Source organism: Delphinus delphis, chromosome 10 (assembly GCF_949987515.2).
Source record: "Delphinus delphis chromosome 10, mDelDel1.2, whole genome shotgun sequence".
In the NCBI taxonomy this organism is placed as follows: Eukaryota; Metazoa; Chordata; class Mammalia; order Artiodactyla; family Delphinidae; genus Delphinus; species Delphinus delphis.
The window spans coordinates 68,136,309-68,159,809 of record NC_082692.2 but is presented as its reverse complement, the minus strand read 5'-3'; the positions used below and the strand labels follow the sequence as shown (position 1 = coordinate 68,159,809).

General features: G+C 41.0%; 2 protein-coding genes and 3 non-coding genes across 10 annotated transcripts in view; 1 reads left to right on the top strand and 4 right to left on the bottom strand.

Annotated features, from left to right (window-relative positions):
• On the bottom strand, positions 1-7,625 carry GNL3 (G protein nucleolar 3). Of its 2 annotated transcripts, none has more exons than XM_060022655.1 (15): positions 7,507-7,625; positions 6,310-6,368; positions 5,778-5,915; positions 5,547-5,660; positions 5,376-5,456; positions 4,163-4,295; positions 2,945-3,057; positions 2,575-2,692; positions 2,197-2,284; positions 1,500-1,674; positions 1,245-1,387; positions 1,029-1,162; positions 759-937; positions 419-479; positions 1-331 (listed from the first exon to the last, which is right to left on the bottom strand). In XM_060022655.1, the coding sequence occupies exons 1-15, from the start codon at positions 7,517-7,519 to the stop codon at positions 246-248; spliced, it is 1,635 nt and encodes a 544-aa protein (XP_059878638.1). In that variant the 5' UTR covers positions 7,520-7,625; the 3' UTR covers positions 1-245. The 2 variants fall into 2 exon arrangements, with proteins under 2 accessions (XP_059878638.1, XP_059878639.1); XM_060022656.1 differs by lacking the exon at positions 7,507-7,625 and adding an exon at positions 7,206-7,224.
• On the bottom strand, positions 1,731-1,807 carry LOC132433009 (small nucleolar RNA SNORD69). The gene has a single exon (XR_009521057.1). It is a non-coding gene; the product is annotated as a small nucleolar RNA SNORD69 (small nucleolar RNA).
• Positions 2,819-2,900, bottom strand: LOC132433013 (small nucleolar RNA SNORD19B). Its single transcript, XR_009521059.1, has one exon. It is a non-coding gene; the product is annotated as a small nucleolar RNA SNORD19B (small nucleolar RNA).
• Positions 4,044-4,121, bottom strand: LOC132433008 (small nucleolar RNA SNORD19). Its single transcript, XR_009521056.1, has one exon. It is a non-coding gene; the product is annotated as a small nucleolar RNA SNORD19 (small nucleolar RNA).
• Positions 7,626-7,723: 98 nt separating the features above from the next.
• Positions 7,724-23,501, top strand: part of PBRM1 (polybromo 1) — a 102,654-nt gene continuing 86,876 nt past the window's right edge. For 3 of the 5 annotated variants that reach the window (XM_060022654.1, XM_060022652.1, XM_060022653.1), the window contains exons 1-5: positions 10,532-10,828; positions 12,555-12,707; positions 13,650-13,747; positions 18,012-18,159; positions 22,567-22,710. In XM_060022654.1, coding sequence (XP_059878637.1) covers positions 10,790-10,828; positions 12,555-12,707; positions 13,650-13,747; positions 18,012-18,159; positions 22,567-22,710 — 582 coding nt within the window. In that variant the 5' untranslated portion in view covers positions 10,532-10,789. Of the gene's footprint in view, positions 7,878-10,530; positions 10,829-12,554; positions 12,708-13,649; positions 13,748-18,011; positions 18,160-22,566; positions 22,711-23,501 lie in introns of those variants that run through there. The other 2 variants (XM_060022650.1, XM_060022651.1) reach the window with 2 other exon arrangements.

The window sequence follows — 23,501 nt, the reverse complement described above, 5'->3', positions numbered from 1 at the left end:
GTATGTTTTAACTTTACTTCTATCCACTCACTGTTTAAGAGATATCTTTTTATAGAATTTAGACACTTTCTAAAGTTGCCTGATTTTTTAAAATGAATATATCATTACATACACATTCACAAAATTTACACAGCTTATGTCATACTGTAACAAACTGGTACATCACACGCAGAGAACAGCTTAGCAGTCTGCTCACAATGTTAAAAACCAACAACAAAACACCATTATATAAGGACAAAGTTCTATTATACATAATCTGTACTGAAATCATAAGCATCATCTTCCTCTTCAGACATTTTATCCAAGATGAAAGATGGTGCAGACTGCTTATCTATATTGGAAAGAAAAAGGAGGTGTTTAAAAACAAAAATAAAAGCTACTGTACTGCTTTGTTAGAAGATCCCTCCACCCAACTCACCTGATTGACAGTCCTCAGGCAGTGCCTCGCAGGCCTCTTCTTCAGGGGACATGTCTGAGCTCTTTTTGTGTGGGACAGAGAAACAGTGTTAGTAAGCCCTTGTGTGCTCATTAATCCAATTTAATTACATACCCAGAAAACGTCTCTGGAGTTACACATTAATGGATGCACAAAATCAAGACTAATGATTGCAAGCCTTAAACTTCTAAATTGTACGAGGCTTTTTAAAGTCATGAAATATTTAATTTCTATTTCTTCCTTCGGCCCCTTCCCCTCTGTTGTACACTGTAATGCTAGAAAACTTACTTCAGCTTAAACAACTCACGCACAACATACTTACATCACCTTCGTCAACACATTCCTGGTCAGTGTTGACATCTTCATAGTCCCCCCCCTCCTCCTGCTTCCATTCTTTCTGTTTCGGCAATTCTTCAGGTATGTCCTTTTCCTCTATCACTCCATTTGTCAGACCCGATGACTGGAAAAGGATGCTACTGGCTAAACGAGGGCCCCTGATGGCTAGAAAAGGTAAACAGCCCGTGTAAACAGATGAGACCTTTATTGGCCTGTCAGCTTATGAAGACAGTATTTAAACACAAGCCGTGCTTACCTTGTATGCTGTGTGCATTGTTCTTTTCCAGTTCTTCCAGATTAAAGCCCCATTTCATGTCTGTCACAATGCTCTCATTAAAATGTGGAGGAGTCCAGGATGTAGGGGGATGGCAAAAGTAACCTAAGGAGGCACTGGTATTAAAAATAAAGTGTGTCAAAAATCAGTTCCTTTATTCTATGTGGCCATCAAAAAGCCAACAGAAAGAAGCCTTACCCTGTCCACTCAGACCACAGCAGTTTGGCAGCACCTTCTACATTTGGGCTTCCACCTTTTTGGTGCAGTCCTCTTCTCTGAGCAAGTGAAGTAAAAAATTCCAGAGAATTCTTAAAGTCTGGGACAGTAAATTTCAGTACTACCTTATTAAAAAAAGAAAAACAAACTGTCATCTATCTGATATAGTACAGATGTTAAAAAAAATGCTTATAATGAAAGACAAGATGGAGCTCAAGGGAAGGGGATTCTTTTTACCTGTCGAGCATCAGCATGGGACAGAATGGCGCTAGCAGCCTCCATTGGTTTTACTACCTCAATACTTGCTGGACTTCTCAGAGCGAGTGCAATAGCAGAGTTAAGTGGAGACACGATGAAACTTGGACTATCTATGATTGTGATTTGTTTGTCCAAGGGGACAACCTGCATGTACCTGAGACAAGAAAGATGGTAACTGACAGGCACTGGTTTTCCTGAAGGTCAAGAGACACAACGAAGCTCAGGGTTGGATTGAACAAACTCAGCACAGTCTGTCAGATCCATTTTATCATCATTTGCTTCATGTTTATCTAAAACCGTAACAGCACACCCTCCTCTTCTAAAGACAAAACACTACGTGTTATAGCTTACATACATATTGACCTAAACACATGCTGTTTCCTCTGTAGTATCTCCCCCCTCTTCTACCTGGCAGACTTCTATTCATTTCAAGTTCAGGTTCAAACATCACTTCCTCTAAGGCAGCTTTTCCTTCTATGAATCTATTTGCTCGTCTTTCAAACTAGATTGTGGGCAGCTATTCTAATCAATTCTTCCCAAGCCTAACACTGGCTTAACCCTGTTCCTTTCACTAAATAGAAAGTTGAGTAAATAGAAATAGAAAACTGTCTCCCTTAAAATAAACAAAATCATACTTACCTATAATGAAATATTGCAATTATGGAACTCAATTTACCTTGTAAGTCCCATGGATACACCAACATTGCATATCCGTTCTTGTTTTAAGCTATTGATGATGCTGCTTTTCCCCACATTTGGGAAACCTACAAATGGGAAATCCACAGATACAAAAGGCATTATGTGCTGGTAATTATAAAATCTCCACTCCCTTATTTTATGCTTGCCTGTTTAGAGCAAGACCAGAGTTGGATCTGAGCATCTTCACTTCAACACTAAAACTACTCTTAGCATCTTCATTTCTTGCACAGGTAATGAAAGAGCAGGAAACGATTATTAATTCAAATAAACCAGAGCTCTTAGAGGCTAACATTACCTATAGTGCCGAGTTGCACTTACTGAGATAAGACATAAAATATGTTGAACTGAAACTCACCAATTACCCCAACGTGAATGGCTTTGCCATAAGTCTCCTGGAAACCTTCAAGAAGCTTCCAAAGGCCTTCTTTTCCAACACAGACTTCACTTTTGAATGGAGCAGCTTTCTTCTTTATCTTCACAAGTTAAAATTCTAAATAATTAGTTTAACTACTTCTGACAATCCACCAGACAAAACCCAAGCCATCTGGCTCCAGAGCCCATCTATTAAAATCACCACATTCCATTGCCTTTCAGATTATCTCTGGATGAAATCAGAGTTGGATCTTAAAAGTTATCATTTTTTAATCAAGATTTTGTACACTCATCATATTTCACCCATCTGAAAGATGAAAGAACCACATTTCCCACCACTAAATTAAGGGTACCTTGATTCTCTTCCCTTTGTCCTTCAGATTTGTTGAGGCTTTGAACACCACTGTTGGCAATTCCTTTGTCAAATAACTTAGCCAGTTCTCCAAATTCTCCTTTGGTACCAAATCTGATCGGGATTAGGAATAAAACATTGTTCCAATTTGGTCATTTTGTTGAGATAAATTTGCAAAGTCTAGTAAACTATGGATTTCATTCAGGTTTGCCTTTTCCCAGTTTTTTCAAAAGTATCTGAACTAGAAGATGGGAAGAGGGTCAGCTGCCTACCATGCTTCTGGTTAACAGAGTTCAGTATGTACACCTCTGTATTTCTTTAATTCCCCTCTGCATTGCTCATCCTTTCAGGATTAAGTCATCCTCTAGAATATTACCATACTAACCTTAGGGCTATGTTTCCAGAATTTACTATCAGGTAGGAGCCATGTTTACTGACCCCAACTGTAATTTTAGATCCCATCCTTACTTTCTGTTTCACAGGTTTCTGTTTCTGGGTGTTTCTGTCCCTGCTGCTCAAACCCAGATACATAATCATGTCTCATCGACATTGCGCAGGTGTGAAGAATGTGGCACTCTGTCATCATTTCCTACGTGAAATATACTACACAGTAAGCTGAGCATAAAAGCTTACACTGTTAAATAAGACAAGGTGAAGTACTGAATAGCGAAAGAACAGTACAAACCAGTTAATTCGCTTCTAGAAAACATCTCCAGGACCTCCCTGGTGGTGCAGTGGTTAAGAATCCGCCTGCCAATGCAGGGGACACGGGTTTGAGCCCTGGTCTGGGAAGATCCCACGTGCCACAGAGCAACTGAGCTCGTGCACCACAACTACTAAGCCCACGTGCCACAACTACTAAAGCCCACATGCCTAGAGCCCGTGCTCCACAACAAGAGAAGCCTGCACACTGCAATGAAGAGCAGCCCCTGCTCGCCGCAACTAGAGAAAGCCCACACACAGCAAAGAAGACCCAACATAACAATAAATAAATGAATAAATAAGTAAATAAAGTATAATATAGTAATTAAGGGGAAAAAAAAATTTCCACCCCACTGCCCAGCACTGTCTTTGGCGACAAGAGCTCATGCATATGCATTGGTTTTGTTGAGGTCAGAGTTGGATCTTATCAGTCTTCAGAGACAATCAAGACTGTTCAGATGTTTTCCTCATACCTCACTAGTGTATATGGAACATAAAGAGCAATGTTTTCGCCTACCTGATTTATTTAATACAAGTACCAGCTTTTTCTGTCCACCCTTGACGATGGCTTCTTCTACCTGGGGACACCGGCAACCAAGAGGATCTCTGGCATCCAACACCTCCAGCACAACATCTGAGGCTTCAATCACCTGTCAAAGCAGAAGCTATCAGAACACCATCCCTTGCTCTGGCACCACCCTCCACATAAGTACACTGGCGTTGTCTACTTTGCAACAGGGTGAGCTCAGAGTTGAATCTCTTAAAATTTTTTTTAATTTATTCTTTTTTTTGGCTGCATTGGGTCTTCGTTGCTGCACGTGGGCTTTCTCTAGTTGCAGGGAGCAGGGGCTAGTCTTCATTGCAGTGCACGGGCTTCCCACCGCGGTGGCTTCTCTAGTTGCGGAGCGTGGGCTGTAGGCGCACGGGCTTCAGTAGTTGTGGCACACAGGCTCAGTATTTGTGGCTCACGGGCTTAGATGCTCCCTGGCATGTGGGATCTTCCAGGACCAGGGCTCAAACCTGTGTCCCCTGCATTGGCAGGCGATTCCTAACCACTGTGCCACCAGGGAAGCCCCAGAGTTGAATCTCTTATCTTCACTTTGGTGTGAATGATGTTCACATGTTTATTTCTTACATGACAGTAAGACATAAGTTTGTTCAGTGGCCTCTGATCAAAGTGGATTTCAAGAGTGGAAACATTCCCAACTATCTAAATGTATAATCTTCCCATTCTGAGTTATGTAGTTTGAAAGACCTTTGTGGCCCTACCAAGAGCTGCTGAGAAACACAGTCAGGGTCTATTCACAGGAGGGAGTGACCTTAGGAAAATAGGTGTAGGGGATGGCAGTGCTACACCAAGACATCCCCTTGACCTCCTTCACTTAGGTTTCAGCAAAGTACTTTAGAGATTCTTACTTTTGTACTGCTCCTCTAAAGTATTTCCTTCTATTTAAAAAGCCACTGTGTCATAATGTTATTTTATCACAAAATGCCACTTCTGTAAATCATGCTTATGGGGAACTGTTCCCATGCAAAAAAATTAAAACCATAACAATATTTCCTTCAGTGAAACATATCAGTAAGCCAACTTGCTGAAGAATTCTTCCTGCTCAAGAGAACTCTACTTCCACCTCTACAAGGTTGGTGTCAGGAGAGAAAGAAAAAAAAAAAAAAATTCTAGTCTTTTAAACCTCATTACCACTTTTAGACACTAACCTAGACTATGATACCTTTTTAAGTTCCTGACAATACAGCCTCTTCGGATTCTGTTTGCTTGACTTGGCTTTCTTAGCTTTGCATTGCCCAAATTCCTAGGTGATAAAGACAAGGGGAAAGGACACAAAATTAGTAGGTCAGTAGATGTAACCTATTTCTCCATTTTTCATGACTGTAATCATTACCTCTTTCACAGGTTCCATGTTACATAGCTCAACAGCAGGGTCAGTTCCAAGTCTTCTTTTCTTGTCCTGTTCCTTCTGCCTGTCAAGTTTCTGCTGCTGTTTCAGTTCTTCAAGCTGTGTTCAAGCCACAAGAGAAATGGGAGAGCCAAAGTGACCTGATATTGTAACTTTACTTTGAAAAAAATACACACACCCACACATCACTTGTTGAACATTTTAGATGCATTTTACCCGCTGTTTCCTTAGCTCAGCTTCCCGAAGAAGAGCCTCCTTAAAAGGAGCACTGTTTGGAACTCCCGGGTCTTTCCTAGGCTTCTTTCGACCCCGTTTTTTAGCCTCTTTCCTCAATTTTCTATGGTGTTCTCGAACCTATCGTAATAAAATTTTATTAGTTAACAAAAATACTAAACAAAATTCATGTGACTAACCAATCTGGCTGCAGTTTACTTATATCTGTAAAATGACCTAGAAACATAGAACTTTAACTGTAACAATGCAGAGAACACATGCTTATGTATGAAACAGCAAGAAAAAGTCACCAGGAGATTCTTTTTGCAGCAATTGTTACCATATTGATCAAAATTTAGACTCTTATCACTGAATTACTTCTGATGCTTAAGAGCTTGTGTCATAGTCTATCCAACCTCCGTTTCTTGAGGTGAAATCATACTAATATTAATCCAGACCTCTTTGTGGAGAAGGGGTGGGGCAGAAATAAGTTTAGCATTATACTTGGTATAACTCTTTCAAGAACAAGACTTACCTTTTTTTGGATTTTATACCGCTTATGGCAGGTCATGCGTTTACTTGCTTTCTTTAACTCTGCAAAGCAACATATCACAAAAGGGTTAATTTATTTACTGTTTTCTTTTTAATTTATTTATTTTTGGCTGCGTTGGGTCCTCATTGCTGCGCATGGGCTTTCTCTAGTTGTGGTGAACGCGGGCTTCTCATTCTGGTGGCTGCTCTTGAGCCACCGGGGAAGCCCTATTTACAGTTTTTTAAAGTCCACTTTATCCACAAATGATCAGTTTTAGTTTTTGATGACTGCGCTCTAGGGTCACATCTATGTTTGCGTTAAGTAATTAACTGGCTCTGAAACCTAATTTAAGAATCTTGTGGGGAAGTTCCCTGATGGCACAGTGGTTAAGAATCCGCCTGCCATTGCAGGGGACACGGGTTTGAGCCCTGGTCCGGGAAGATCCCACATGCCGCTGAGCAACTAAGCCCGTGCGCCACAACTGCTGAGCACGCGCTCTAGAGCCCGCGAGCCACAACTACTGAAGCCCGCATGCCTAGAGCCCGTGCTCCGCAACAAGAGAAGCCACCGCACCGCAATGAAGAGTAGCCCCCACTCGCCACAACTAGAGAAAGCCCGCGCGCAGCAACGAAGACCCAACGCAGCCAAAAATAAAAATAAATGAATTTTTAAAAATCTTGTGGGTGTGTGGTAAAGATAAAACACGGACCACTCAAGTCCCAAAGACGGATTCAACAGATCCGTTGTAGAGCCCAACTTCCCCGCTCCCACTCTTCCCAGATTATACTGGGATAGCACACAGAAGCGTATAAGATCCAAAAATAGAGCCACTTATCAAATAGCACGAATCACAAAGGAGGAGCTAACAGTGGGGTCGAGAGGCGGCTCTCAGATCTCACCAGGGCCGGATCAAACGTGGCCGCACAAGGGAAAACGCTGCGCCTGAAACCTGGCTCAGACACTGGGTCCTCACGAGACTCTGGCCCGACCTTCACCCTTGGGGCCCAGCCTTCTTTCTGCACCACAGGCCCGCGACTCACGTGGAGCCTTCCAACCCCCCAGTGCTAGGCGGGATCAGAGCTACGGCCTCCCCGCCGGCCCTCCATTCCCCAGAGACCAAGCCGCAGACGAGCGCCCTGGTGGGTCCGTCGACCATCAGACACAGAGGCCCCTCCAAGCCCGCCCCCTGACCACACTCACTCGGCCGCTTCATACTGTAAGTCGGAAGGGCTGCGCCCGCTGTTGCACCAGCGCTCACAGCCACAAGCGCCTCCGCAGGCGCCACGTGCGAACAAAGACCACGGGCGAGCGTCACGCACTCACGCTGCCGCCGTAAAGCGCGCCGCGGCCTGCCCGCGTGCGCGCGCACGCAGTGTCGCGCGGAGCCAGGTTCGCTTGGCGGCCGCGGGGCTGGTTTTGCGGCGGCACCGGGAGGGGTGAGGGCGGTGAGGGCGGCGGGTGCTGGAGCGACGGCAGCGGCTGGAGGAGCAATAGCAGCAGCCGTGGCGGCCACGGGGCGGGGCGCGGCGGTCGGTGACCGCGGCCGGGGCTGCAGGCGGCGGAGCGGCTGGGTAAGGCCGGGCCCGGGGCGGGCGGGGCCGCTTCCTCTCAGCCGGCTGCCGGGCCTTTGTGTGGGCCCGGGCGGGCGGGAGCAGCGGCGGAGGCCCCGCCCCGGCCGTCGGGATGCGCCGGTCGGGCCGGGCGCGCGGGGCGGGGCATGGCGGCGGGCTTCGGGAAGCGCCTGGCAGCCTTGCCGCACCTGCCTGCCGGGACAAAGGCGCGCAGCGGCCCGGAAACTACCCGCGCCCCGCTTTCCCGCCCCCCGCGGCTGGCCGAGCTCTCGTCGCGGGCAGCTTCAAAACTGTCAACGTTTCCCTTAGTTCCCCGTACCGGTGACAGGTTGGGAAAGTCTTTCATTTTCTCCGCAGCTCAGGGCCTCCTTTTTTTGTTGTCGTTTCTTGACGGTTCAGACACAAACTCTCCTAGTAAATTTTTTTTTTTAGTACTTTCTGGATGACTCTGTTCAGACTGAGTATTTTTATCAATGGGACTTGTATTTGTCGTGGAGCCCAGGTATAGTTTCTTATATGCAACACCACAAAGAATCGAGATTTTCAAATTGTGTGTGTTTCTGGTTATTTTTTCGTCTCTTAAAATTTTTTTACTGAGAAAGAAGCATAGTTTTGTTATTGTAGGGTAGAAATTGGTGACTTAAAGAGGAAGAAAGATTGGCAAAAATGTAGAAGAGATCCTGAAAAGCAAATGACAAATACACGGTATAGTGGATATAGAAATTATTACTACAATTATAGAAACATATGTTGGAGTAAAGCATTTTTATTAACTTATTTTCCAGCAAACTAAGACTCCTCAAAAATGATTTCAAGGTATTTTTTTTCCATTTAGTAGTGAACTCTTTTCCCAAGTACAATTCAAAAGCAAATTGGACTCAATACGAAAGAGTAGTATAATTTCTGCCATATCACCTGTTAACAGATTGCCCATATTTTAGATCCAAAGGAAGATTGGAAGGTATCTTTTGAAGAAGTATGTCAAATCAGTAATAAATATGTGTGGATAAATAGAAGGGCTTTGACCACTTTCTTTGGCTTTGGGAGTGTACAGAAAATCTTAAGTATTGATATTCTATGCAGATCGCCAAGATTAGTAAATTGCTATCTGTATGATAGACTACTCTCAAGGCATCCAGCATCATGTGAGAGAACACTGAATTGGGAGAATATTCCCTAAGTTAAAACACAGGCTGCAACATAATACATGTGGTTTGTTCATGCTTTTTAAAAAAAAAAAAAAAAAAAAGGCAACCAGGGCATAGAATAAATACTGAAAGCTGTGAATGCCAACGTTAAGGGTTCTTTTTCTCTGGGAAGTTGGTTTATAAGCGATTTTTTCCCATTTTTGAATCTTCTCTTTTCCAAGATTTTTGTTTTAAACCTGTATTACAGTACTAAGAAATACTAGAAATACAGGAGAGTACTAAAAGTCTATAAACTGTCAAAATATACCATTAGGCTATACTGAGTAAATATTTTCCCAGTTGCACATTGTAAAGTTATTCTTTACTGTCCACTGTAATTTATCATTGGTTGTTAGAGTTTTGGACATCTGACTGTAATCAGTGCCATTTAAAAACTTGTAACTAAGTTTCAGAATCTTTTCTCTTTATAGGAAAAGAATTACTGAATGGATGCTCACAGTCCTTTGAAACTATGCAAACTTTTTTTTTAATGTCTCACTTAAGTGCACTTTTAATATGTCTTATTAAATAGATAAGTTGATCACTGAAACTATGCTATAAGTCAGGCTACAAAAATGGATAAAGTGCTGTTCCTGTGCCCAAGACAGCGTACAATCCTAGAGTTAAAACTTAACATTTTTTTTGTGTTTTGACATTTCAAAGTGATTTCACATACATTTTTCACTGTCATAACAATCCAAGGGAGATATGTACACTGCTGTTCTCATTTTAGAAATAAAGAAACAGATCTGAAAGGTTGTGACTCAAGCAACATCAAACAGAGATGGAAGACCTGGGTCTCTTATCCTGGTCTTCTGAGCTCAGGTCCTATTGCCCCTCCCACCCACCTGGCCACATTGCCTTTGTAGCCAAACTTCCAAAATACATGTTAAAATGTGTTCCTTGGATGAGAAAATATTCGAAAATTATCCTTAAGTTGAATCTTTTTTTTTCTTATCAAAGTAAATTAATGAGTCAAGGAGTTTTGAATATTGTGTGGTCTAAACACCCCCCCCAATGATTTACATTTTTTGTCATTTGATTTTAGGCGGATTACTTATAAAAGTAATTTTGGCCTCCTGCCAAATGGTCGAAGGCTTTTTTTTTTTTTTAACCTTTCTAAAGTTGTATGTGATATCTTTTCAGTGCTGATAGGACTTTTGGAAAGAAATGTCTCTCTGAATTTTTTTGACGAGGAGGAGTTTTCCATACTCTGCTCACATGAGCCATTCTTGGTTTGTTCCAGCTTGCTAACACTTGGTGTCACATGTAAGCCTTCCACATGTGTTCACTCTCCATTCCAGCTCTGTGATTGAACTCTGCTCTTATTGACTAGGGTGCAGTTGGGCAGGCATGCTTCGTTCCTGGAATTGACAGTCATTCCGTGTGAGTAAAGGGGAACCTCAGTGAGGCATCTTTATGTATGTGAAAAGCATTTGGTTTTAAAATGGAAGAAATATCAGATACTGTTAGTGCCTGAGCCTTTGCAGCTGTTTGATTGGTGCAAGAAAACTGATATGCCTATTTTCTCCAGATCTCGTATCTTTAGCAGTTCTGCTTGAATGTTTTCTGTCTATTCGTACTCATTTTTACTCCTTTGACCCTTCTTTTTATTTCCCCTGTCTCTGCCTTTTTCTTCTCTTTCAGTTTTGAATATATTAACACTGAATCAGCACTTCTAAAGCCCTGCCTTCTCCCACTGGCTTCACTTGGCCTTCAGACATAATGAGGAGACTGGCTTTTCGAGGAGCTGGTTGTGCTCTGGTAAAGCTGGTAAATTACTGATCATCTACACCCTTTCCCTTTTCTGTCCTTCCTTGCCTTTTCCCTTCCACCTTTCTTAAATTTTGTTATCCTTTTCATAAAGATTCTTGCCTTATGTTCATCAAATTCACTTGTGTCCTTGTCATAGATTGTTTACAAAAGCTTGGTCCTTAGTTTCTTCATTTTAATGGATTGACACCAGTTTATCAGCCTTTTATAAAACAAACAAAAATCAACAAAAGTTGGCTGGCCTTGGCCTACGCCCTTTGAAGCTTTAGCCAGTTGTGGCCGATTGCAAACTAATACACTGTATAACAAACCAAGTCCTAGAGGAAGGAACATCATCATATTAGGCTCTGTTTTTAAACACCATGTGGACTGTAATTCAGAGGAAGAGATAAGAGACTTAGTTTGTTAGTTGGTTACCAGAATTTTTTATTTATTGGTTTGTTTTGCTCCTGCTTTCTGTTCTCTGGAGATCCCCAGTTTTTCTCTCCATACTACTGGCAACCCATTCTTTCAGCTACTAGTGTCTTAGTGTCCTGAAATTGAATGTTGATGAGTGACACTGGGATCAGTTTTTTCTTTTTGCTTTAGAGAAAGGCCTGTGAAATCACAATATGTTATTTGATACTGTTTTTAAATTTTATAAGCATTGTAGGACTTTCTCAGGTATGCACCCTTACCTTCTTCTAGCTGTAGCAGGTCATTTCAGTGGTTGCATTTCTTGTGTTATAGTCAAATATATATATATATATATTTGTGTATATATATATTTACACATATATATATATATTTGTAAAGCTGTGTTAAGATTACTTAGCAGCCTGCCTAAAACTTAGAGCAAATATTTACATGTTTCTGGGAGCCCGAGGAGGGCCTAAAACCTCACTTCTGGGGTGCTCTTCAAGATCATCTACTGAAATGTAAAGCTGTGAATTCATGGGGATAGGGTACCTCATATAACTGAAAAGGAGGTTAGTCTGGATTGACAGAAAAGTTTCAAAATGCAATTTTGCTACTTTAGCATAGGTATGGCAAGTATGTTGAGTGTTTTCTGGGGTATGTCTTGTGGATCTTACTTTAATGAATGGAGAAAATTCATTTTCAGTGTGTTAATTTTAGGGTACATCTAAAATGCCAGAAGGTTAATCCTCTGTCCCCTTATCCTTTTGCACTAATTTGCCTCAGGGTCTGCTTCCTGTTTTTTGGTTTTTGTTTTTTTCCAACATGCTGGCCCACCTGGAAAGTGATCATAATCATAAGAAACACTGGGGAAAACAGATGAGGCTTCTGACTCCAGAGGTGACCACCTTAGGGACTCTGTCCCTGAGGCCTGCCTGACTCCCTCAGGGGCTGAGGGATCAGTACCTCCAACACACCATTATATGTGGGTGTACCCACATATATAATTATGTGGGTTTCCAAATTCCAGTCCAGGGTAAATTTGGGGCCCGAAGTGGTTGAGTCATTCAAAATTGGTAAATACAAATGAGTATACTGTTGCTGAATTTGTCCCATCCAAGTTGAAAGTGTAGCATTCTGGTAAGTGAAGGGGCTAAAGCAAGGGCCAGGACTTGCATTGAAGAAAACATAGTTAAGCTTCTTTGCAACAGTGAAAATATTCTCCTAAGTGAACCAGAAGCTTTGTGGCAAGTGGCCAACTGAGGGCTTGGTGGCAGAGTATAAAATTCAGTGTAAGAACATGGCTAATTATTTCTTATAGAAGAAGTTGGATTCCATGGGTTCCAAGAGAAGAAGAGCTACCTCCCCTTCCAGTAGTGTCAGCGGAGACTTTGATGATGGGCACCATTCTGTGTCCACGCCAGGCCCAAGCAGGAAAAGGAGGAGACTTTCCAATCTTCCGACTGTAGACCCTGTAAGTAACTCAGATCACAGTTTCTGCCTTCTGCACAATTCCCTACCTTTCCTTTAATGATAAGCAGTTAAGATGCAAGGCCTCTCAGCTTCTTTTTCCTCTGGCTTGATATTCTTAACCTTTCTTTTATGAAAAGTATACACTTAGCCAGAAGTCTTACAGTAATAGTGTAATTTAATATTATGAAATAATAAAGAATATCATTTTTGTCACATTATATAGTCATTCAAGTGAGTGTGTGCTGTCATGTGCCAGGCACTGTTGTGGTGATTGGGAAAGAACTATGTGTAAGACGAGCTAGTTTTTTACATGGAGCTTAGATGCTAGTGTTGGGGAAGCAGAATATAAACAGATGAACAAATAAATAATAAAGTATCCTCAGCTAGTGATGAGTGCTAAGAAGAAAAGTTGGGATGATATGGGCTGTTTTGGCCCATACCTTCAGGAAAGATTTCTTTGTGATCAGAAGGCAGCAGCCCTGCAGAGCACTGGGGAAGGGTGTTCCAGGCAGAGGGGCTGGATCAGGAATGGATTTGATGGGTTGTGATTACAGAGAGATGGTCAAGAGGGAGAAGGAAACTGGCAAAGTCTGCCCAGCCAGAGTATACCCTACATACTCTGTGTTAGGAGTTTAGATTTTATTCTCTGATTGGTAAGAAGCCCTCTATTGGATGATTTTTAAACAAGAGTGATATGAACTAATTTTGTTTAAAGGAAAAGAAAATCACCAGTAACATATTCTGATGAAAGATTTAATCATTTAAATGATTTTAAATAAGGAGAGGTACTGTCAGCATACTTTAGACTTGGGTTCCCATGTGGGAATTTGGGGATTCATCGTTCTCTACTGGCATTTTATGTTTTGTTGTTTTTTTTTTAAGAACCCCTACACTGACTTTCTGTTCACTTTTCTGGTGATTTTTCTCCTTTTCCTATGTGTAGATTGCCGTGTGCCATGAACTCTACAACACCATCCGAGACTATAAGGATGAGCAGGGCAGGCTCCTCTGTGAGCTCTTCATTAGGGCACCAAAGCGAAGGTGAGTGGGAGGGGTTTGGTCCCGGATCCAAGTTGAAAGTGTTTAATAATTGAGTTTTCCTTTGGAAGGAATGGCTTAGATGATACAGGGGTCTAGATTTTAGTTTCAGTTGTCAAGGTGTAGCAAAGCGCATTTAAAAAAATTTTTGTCTTAATTAAAGAAAAAAATTTTAGTTGTAAAAAATATACAACATGAAATTTACAGTCTTGATTGTTTTTAAAAAACTTTTAGAAGTAATAGGTGAATTCAGCAAAGTTGCAAGATACAAAACCAACATATACAAAAATCAGTTGCATTTCTGTACCTTAACAGTGAACAATCCAAAAAGGAGATTAAAGAATAAACCTAACCAACGAGGTGACAGACTTTACACTGAAAACTACACACTTCTGTAAGAAATTAAAACACCAAAAAATGGAAAGATATCCCATGTTCTTGGATTGGAAAACTTAATATTGTTAAGATACCAATATTACCCAAAGCAGTCCACAGAGTCAATGCAAAACATAACAAAATCCCAACAGAATTTTTTTCAGAAACAAAAAAAACCATCCTGAAAAAGAAGAATGAAATTGGAAGACCATATTAGTCAGGGTTCTCCAGAGAATCAGAACCACTAGGATCTATCTATCTACCTACCTATCTAAAATAAATTTGTGTTGTTTTAAGCCATTAATTTTGTGGTAATTTGTTAGAGCAACAATTGGAAACTAATACAATGAGTTAATTAAAGATTTAGATCCATTCATGAATGTTGATGCCACAGTGGGTAGCCAACAAGCTCTAGGTTGATCTGAAGGCAAACCTCTCACTCCAAAGAGCAGAGCCACCAAGGATGCAGTATCATCATCCTGAATGAGGAGAGCTCTGTAAATTAGTCATGCCAAAAAAGAAGAGTTTTTTTTTTTAATGAAATCCCTCTCCAGATTGCAGTTAATCAGTAACAATCTTTTGAAAGTTGTCATTTAATTAGCATATGTTACTAAAAGCCCATATTTATTGCTTACTACATGCTAGACACAGTACTAAGTGCTTTCCAGGCCTCATCTTGTTTAAACCTGAGCAGTATTGTTATCACAGTTTATAGATGACAACTTGTACAAGTTCTCAGAACTATTGAGGATAACCAGAATTCAGACTCAGGTTTTTCTGATTCTAAAGCCTGTGGTCTTAACCAGTATGTTGTATAGGGAAGCAGCATCATATTGTAGTACACAAGCACCTCATGGAAAAGGACTGCCCCTCTGCTGCCTGCTTTCCACCAGCTGAGGGGCAGAAAATACAGGCCTTTGGTGCTAGAGCACTGTCTTCTAGCCTCCATGACGCAGTACTTTAGGAGCACTGCTGCCTTCCCCCCAGTGCTGTGCCTGCCTGCGTCTCTGCTCCTCCTCTGTGGAATGCATGTTTTCTCAAGAGCTTGTGGGAAGAAGTACTGCTCAGAGCCATGCATTTGTGAATCTCTTTTTGAGACTTTGTTTTGATTAGTATGTTAGGCTGCTTGTACTAGGACATCCAAATTAACAATGGCTGAAACAAGAACAATTGCTTTCTCTCATGTACAACGCCTATTCTGTGAGGTCTTCAGGGCCGAGATACTGTCTGTCTTTTTATTCTGCTGTGCTTGGGGTATCGCCCTTGTCTGCATGGTCTGAGACGGCTCACCACCACAACTACCTTCTGGCCCATAGGAAAAAAGAAACATGTTAGGATGTGACCTGGACGTGGTACATTTCAGCTCTTGCATTGGTCAGAACTTAGCTGCAACGTGGCTAAGAATTTGGCCTTTAGTACCCAGGCAGGAGCTTAGAATGCTGTCATCTTGGGAAGGAGGCAAAATAGGTTTAGGGGTAGCCAGCAGGCTCTGCACATCAGGCAGAGTGTTTCTCACTTTTCTGGTTAAAACTCTTAGTTGTGCTTTGACTATTCTGTGGCCATATTATGGCAGGGTGCCCTCACCTATTGTTGAAAGAGAAAAGCTCTTAAGACATGTACTTCACAATCCTATGTGTGTGTGTATGTGTGCACAGAGTCTGGAAGAATATTAATAGTGCTTTTAACTCTGGATGAATAGGGACAGTTTTTACTTTTCTATACTTTTCCGTATGTTGATTTAAGTGGGAAAAACCAGTTAGAGCTATTTCATTTTCAAAGTGAGGGGACCTTGTTTTGATCACATTATATAGAGTGGAATGTTGGATCCTGACCTTTTTTTCTATATGGCAATTCTGAAAATGTTTGTGAGGAACCCCCTAGCAGAGCTTCTGGGAGATAATGTCCTTTCTAGGTATGTGTCCTCATTGCATTGTCAGTTGTCTACAGATAATCCCCCAAGCCTGAGAGGCTGCCGAGGCCCAGCTTTAGTAAGGAGCAGTGGACTATGGCCCATCAGGCCCAGGCGGGGAGAGCCATCTAGCATAGCAAGTTAACAAAGCCCTAATGTTCACTCTGAGAAAGTCCCTTGGTACCACTGACAACACTGATGTTAGGCCTGGGTGGGCCTTTGTTGTTACTCACTGAGACCTTTATGTTCTTACACTTTCTTTGAATAGCAGATTGAATACTCCTTTTATCCCCTCGTACTTAATTTTGTAGTTCACTGAAATCATAAGTAGTTGATAAGGGTTTAAAAACTTAATTTACTCTTCTTCCTTTCCCTTCCTGGAGAATTCAAAGTCATTAGGTGAGGCTGAGCAAGGTAGGAATCTGCAAGGGAGACAAGCGGTGGGGGTATGGGGTAGGGGTTGTGGACAGTAGCCGTGTCACAGGCTGTTACATAGCCTGGAGTTACCTTTCCATAAAGTACAAGGGGTAAAAGAGTAACTTGGTCAGTTGAGAAGCTTGGCAGACCATAATCAAGTGACCAAAATCAACCTCATCTAAGTAGTGGCATGAGTTGAAATTAAGCGCCACCTGATAGAATACAGTGAGATGAATATAGCATCATCAGAATTTATTCCTCAGGAGAAGAGACAACTCCAGATTAAGGGACACTCTACAAAATAACTGGCCTATAATTTTCAAAAGTATTAAGATCATCAAAGTCAAGGAAAGACTAAGGAACTGTTTCAGAATGAAGGAAACTGAGGAAACATAACTGAATGCAGCATGATTCACATTGATCCTTTTTCTATAAAGGACAATTTTGCAACAGTTGGCAAAATATAAATGGGTTCTGAGGATTAGATGATGAGACTGTATCAAAGTGAATTTTCTGATTTTGATGATTGAACTGTGGTCCTTTTTTGTAGGAAAAACACACAACTCTTCAGCAGCTTACTCTCAAATGGTTCAGAAAAAACATTCTGTGTACTATTCTTGCAATTTTTATGTTAAAGCAAAAAGTTTTAAAAAATTAAATATATCATACATACATGGCTAAAACATGTCAGCCAGTGAGTGTCCCAGGAGAAATTAAAGCCTTAATGACAACATTCTTCATATGTAGTAACTTACCCTCTTACACATCTAGGATGAGTTTTATCTACCCCTGAGGGAGAATTGTGAAAAACAATTGCTTAGATAATTTTGCAGAAGGTTTACTTGTCTCATGGAACTCCATTTGAAAAAAAGCCAGAAGGAATAATAATAAACATCCATGAACCAAAACCCAACTTAAGAAATTATTGTAACTACCTTTAAAGTGTCCCCTCCTCTCCAAGAGATAACCACTATCCTTAATTTTCTGTGTATCATTCCCATGCCTTTTTTGTTTTGTCATGTTTGTTCATGTCTTATGCCCTTTTATCTTTGGTAAGCTCCTTGTGCCAAGGGCCTCATCTTTCTCTTTTGTCACTTTAGTACTTGATGTTAGAGCAGCATATATACTGGGCACTTGATAGCACTTGGTAGAGAAAGTTCTGTGGTCACTACCTGAAGAAAGATAATCCATTTCGTAAGTTTATAAAGAGCTTTGGAACATACCTGTTTTCAGCCATTATTGAACCCCATGAAAGGTAAGTCATTTTCATTTACAGGAGATACCATTGACATGGTTTTAGTGTTGGTGCCTTAAATCTTAAATATTTTGCATATAAAAGACTATCACAGATGTTAATTTAGGTTTCTATATCACCAATATGTATTTTGAAAAGGGCGTGCATATTCGTCTTGCTTTTGTTATTCCTTCTCAGTTCCAATAATGAGAGTACATCTAGTATGTTCTGTCACTTGGCGTGTTGGACATTACCACAGAGTTTTGAGACATAACTTTTTATGGGCTTTTGATTAATAAATATCTTTTTAAAAAACATTAAATTATTGACAGAAATCAACCAGACTATTATGAAGTGGTTTCTCAGCCCATTGACTTGATGAAAATCCAACAGAAACTAAAAATGGAAGAGTATGATGATGTTAATCTGCTGACTGCTGACTTCCAGTTGCTTTTTAACAATGCAAAGGCCTATTATAAGGTAAGAAAGCATCAAATTTGGAAGATATCCAATTTGGTAATTGTGTGGCTTTTTAATATTTATCAGGCTGGTAGATAAGTAGTGGTTTTTCATTTGGTAGTTTGAGTTTGCATTTCTCTTGTTAGTAAAGAAAACTGAAGATTAATATGATTATGACCCATTCTTGTTTCTTCTGTGTCTGCTCAAATCTTTTGCCCGTTTCTTGGGTTGTTTGTCATTTTCATATTTACTTTCAGAAATTTTTTTGTTCTAGATACTAATCCTTTTTTTGGTTATGTGTGTTGCAAATATCTTCTCCCACTGTTTGACTATTTTTTCACTCTTTGTGGTGTCTTTTTTTTTTTAATATTTATATATTTATTTTGGCTGCACCAGGTCTTAGTTGCGGCATGTTTGGTTGCAGCATGCAGGATCTTTAGTTGTGGCATGCGGACTTCTTAGTTGCGGCATGCATGTGGGATCTAGTTCCCCGACCAAGGATCAAACCCGGGCCCCCTGCATTGGGAGCGTGGAGTCCCACCCACTGGACCACCAGGGAAGTCCCTGTGGTGTCTTTTGATGAACAGAAGGTTTTTTATTTTAATATAGTTAGATTTATTAGTCTTTAACTTTGTGGTTTATCCTTCTTTGTATCTTGTTTCAGAAAACTCTCCTGCCCAAAGATTATAAAGATATTCTCTTATTTTCTTCTGAAAGTTTAATAGTCTTGTCTTTCGTGTATAAGCCTTTAGTGCAGCTGGGATTGATTGTTGTGTCTTCTCTGAGGTAGCGATCTATTTTTTTTCCACAGGTATAAGCAGCACCTTGAAATGGCCATCCGCTTCACATTTGTCTGTGGTGGTAATGCTGGCATTGATTCCATGTGCTCATGGGTCTCTTTGTGGCCCTTTATTCTGTTCCTTTTGTTCTGGCCAGCTTATCTAAAACTGAGCTATTCTATTTCTACCTTAATTTCTGTGGCTTTATAATTCTTTATCTGGCAAAGAAACTGTTTTGATTATTTTTATACATTTTAATATTAGTGTGTTAAGTCAACAAGGACCAAAAAGATTGTTTGAATTTGTATTGGAATTGCATGGGCTGTGTAGATTGTATTTTGGAGAATTGACATAATTGTGATGTTGATTATTCCAGTCTGTGAATTTGGTACGTCTTCATTTGTCTTTTTAGCATAGCTTTAAATGTTTTTTCATCAAGATTCTGCAGAAATGTTAGATTTATTCTTAATGCTGTGTGTATATATTTTTTCTTTAATTAAGATATAATTCACACACTCTTTTAAAGTGTAGAGTTTGGGGCTTCCCTGGTGGCGCAGTGGTTAAGAATCTGCCTACCAATGCAGGGGACACGGGTTCGAGCCCTGGCCTGGGAAGATCCCACATGCCACAGAGCAACTAAGCCCATGTGCCACAACTACTGAGCCTGTGCTCTAGAGCCTGCGAGCCACACTACTGAGCCTACGTGCCACAACTACTAAAGCCCGTGCACCTAGAGCCCATGCTTCACAAGAGAAGCCACCGCAATGAGAAGCCTACACACCACAGCGAAGAGTAGCCCCTGCTCGCTGCAACTAGAGAAAGCCTGCGTGCAGCAATGAAGACCCAATGCAGCCAAATAAATAAATAAATAAATTGGTATCTTAAATGCCCTTCTAAATAATGCAAAACCTTAGAATAATGTAACTCTGATCTTTTTATTTATGCTATTGATGTTTTGTATTTTATTTCTATTGTGATAAATTTTTAATCCCATAAAATAATGTTACTGTTTTATATAGTCACTTTTTTTACTTACAAATATATTACTGTCTTTATTCTTCATTCTTATATTGCTATTGAGAACTATCTGTCAGTATAACTGTATTTCCTTTGAAGGTTACCTGTCTTTTCTTTCTAGCTATCTTTAGTATTTTCTTTATGTCTCTTATATTCTGCAGTTGCACTGTGATATGTCTAGATACGAATATCTTATTATTATAGAATTTGGGAGTTGTAGATCTTTCTAAATCTTTGGGTTGGTATTTTTCATCAGTTCTGGAAAGTTTTCAGCCATTGTGTCTTTGTATATTGCCCTTTCCCCATTCTCTCTTCTTGTAGAACTGTGACTGGCTGTTATATTAGAACTCTCTTAGGTTTCCATTTCTCTTAACTTTTTGTAGTCCCCTTTTTTGTGTTACTATTGCTTTTTAGGTCATATTTTTAGTTCTTATGTTTTTCTTTTTTTTTAATGTATATATATTTTTAATTAATTTATTTATATTTGGCTGCATTGGATCTTCATTGCAGTACACGGGCTTCTCATTGCAGTGGCTTCTCTTGTTGCAGAGCACGGGCTGTAGGCACACGGGCTTCAGTAGTTGTGGTGCACGGGCTTCAGTAGTTGTGGCTCACGGGGTCTAGAGCACAGGCTCAGTAGTTGTGGCGCACGGGCTTAGTTGCTCAGCAGCATGTGGGATCTTCCTGGACCAGGGCTCAAACCTGTGTCCCCTCCATTGGGAGGCGGATTCTTAAACACTGTGCCACGAGGGAAGCCCCCAGTTCTTATATTTTTCTTTGAAATCTGCTCTTAAACCAATCTATTGAGTTCTTACATTTTAATGTTTATATTTTTCTTATTTTCGAAGTAGTTTCTATTTTGGGGATTGCTTATGTCTTCAGTCCTATTCTTTAAACGTTTTCAACATATTTTTTATTCTGTAGCAGATAATTCAATATCTGAATTATTTGCATGTGTTTTTGCTGTCATTTCTGCTAGCTTTCTCTTGTGACTCTTTTCTTATTTTTTCCCTTTGATATTTGGCTGCACTGGGTCTTTGTTGCTGTGCATGGGCTTTCTCTGGTTGTGGCAAGCGGGGGCTACTCTTCGTTGCGGTGCGTGGGCTTCTCATTGCGGTGGCTTCTCATTGTGGAGCATGGGCTCTAGGCGTGCAGGCTTCAGTAGCTGCAGCACGTGGGCTCTGTAGTCGTGGTGCGTAGGCTCTAGAGTGCAGGCTCAGTAGTTGTGGTGGATGGGCTTGTTGCTCCTCGGCATGTGGGATCTTCCCAGACCAGGGATTGAACCCATGTCCCCTGCATTAGCAGACAGATTCTCTACCACTGCACCACCAGGGAAGTCCTCTTGTGATTCTTATTCTTGTGTGTTTCATGAATTTTGACTATGAACTTATATTTCTTGGAACTTTATCTATAGGGAGACTTAGGCTTAGATTGAAGTTGGGTTCATCTAGAGAAGATTTGTTGCTTATCCCAGGCACCTGGCCTCTCTTCGTTAGGGCTAGCTTATGTTGAAGAGTTCTCAGAGGAGATTCCTCTCATGCCTCTCTTCTCTCCAAAGTGCCATGGGTTTAGCTGGGTGGAGGTTGAGGTCGGTAGTCTTCCTTTTCCCTGGCAGCAGAGAAACTGAATTGTTTTGAATTCCCAGTTACACTGCATCCATGGCCTTTGGATTCCCAGCTTTGGGCAGACCCTGGCCTTTATCTCTTGTCCTTGCAGCCTCAAGGAGGCTTGAAAACTAAAGGTTAGGTTATCTTGTCTTATAGGTGCCTTCAGGTGAAGGCAGTGTTCTTGTTCATCCGGGTTCCTGCTTTTACTCTATTCTTGCTTTTATGAACATTGCTTACTCCTTATTGGCAGCACACGGATACATTTTTAAAGCTTTACTCTTAGTTTAACATTGCATCCAGCATTATTCTTTTTCTTTTTTAAAAATATTTATTTATTTATTTGGCTGTACCGGGTCTTAGTTGTGGCGTGGGGGGTCTTTGTTGTAGCACAAGGGATCTTTAACTGTGGCATGTGGGATCTAGTTCTCTGACCAGGGATCAAACCCGGGCCCCCTGCATTAGGAGCACAGAGTCTTAGCCACTGGACCACCAGGGAAGTCCCCCAGCATTGTTCTTACTGGAAAGTTTCAGTTAGTTTATCCCCACCATACTTCAGGAAAAGAAAATATTCAAATAAGGTGTTAAATAGTTTAAAAATAGAAGTGGTAATCAGGACAATCATTAGCTTCTGTCCTTTAGTCTTGTATCCCTTAAGCTGGGTCTTATCCTTTAAATTGCCTTTCTTAGTGTATTAGTAATAATTAGCCTTTATTTAGCAAATCATTTATTTTTTTCTTCAAGTCTTTCTGTAATGAGATAGGGCATAAATAAATAAAATAATTTCATTCCAGAATGCCTTTAAAACATACACTTAGTTCTTCAGAAGAGGAATTGAGGCCCATGTATCTTTTTTTTTTTTTTCCATGTATCTTTTACTCGTAAGAATTTTTAAATTTGTAATAGAGTTTTCAAAGTTGTGTCTTAGAATACCAATCTGCTGGAACAGGATGCTTTAAAAGTAGTAACTGATTTACAATAAAATACTAAAGTGATATTTTTTTTCTCTTCTCCTTGCTAATGTACAGCCAGATTCTCCTGAATATAAAGCTGCTTGCAAACTCTGGGATTTGTACCTTCGAACAAGAAATGAGTTTGTTCAGAAAGGAGAAGCAGATGATGAAGATGATGATGAAGATGGGCAAGACAATCAAGGCACAGTGACTGAAGGAGTAAGTGTGCCACTGGAATAGGTGATAGATAGGCTACTGGGAGGTGGATGAGGCCCCTGCCTGTGATTTCTCTTGGCCACTGTGGGCAGGTGGGCTTTCTGTGCAGTTGTGTTGGTAAGTGGGAGGGTAAAGGAACACGCAGCCAGCGAGCCCCATTCCAGTTACAAGGGATTCTAGGACATCCTGCACTACATGTAACATGCATGGTTGCTTTCATGAATTGCTCTTACATTAATGCATATTTCCTGCTCAGTTTTAAAGAGAATCTTCATATTATCAAGGACTGGTCCAGTATTGCTATATTGAGATATTTTGTAAGGGTAGGCAGTGTTGTGATTGAAAGTTGGAAAGTTGATGAAGTCACTTTAGTTAGGAATATTTTTGTGGGTTAGGCTGGTTCCTAGAACATGCCAGGTGTGTTCCTGCCTCTGGAATTTTGCAGTTGCTCTTACTTCTGCTTCCTTTGACTCTGCCTGTGACTATGTCTTCTGCATTATTCTAACATCACTTAAAGTAATGTAAACTGGGAGAAGGGGCTTCCCTCGTGGCGCAGTGGTTGAGAGTCCACCTGCCGACGCAGGGGACGTGGGTTCGTGCCCTGGTCCGGGAGGATCCCACGTGCCGCGGAGCGGCTGGGCCCGTGAGCCATGGCCGCTGAGCCTGCGTGTCCGGAGCCTGTGCTCCGCAACGGGAGAGGCCACAACAGTGAGAGGCCCCCGTACCACAAAAAAAAAAAAAAAAAAAAAACTGAGAGAAGACTTTCCTAACCACTCTGTCAAATTGTTTGCTCT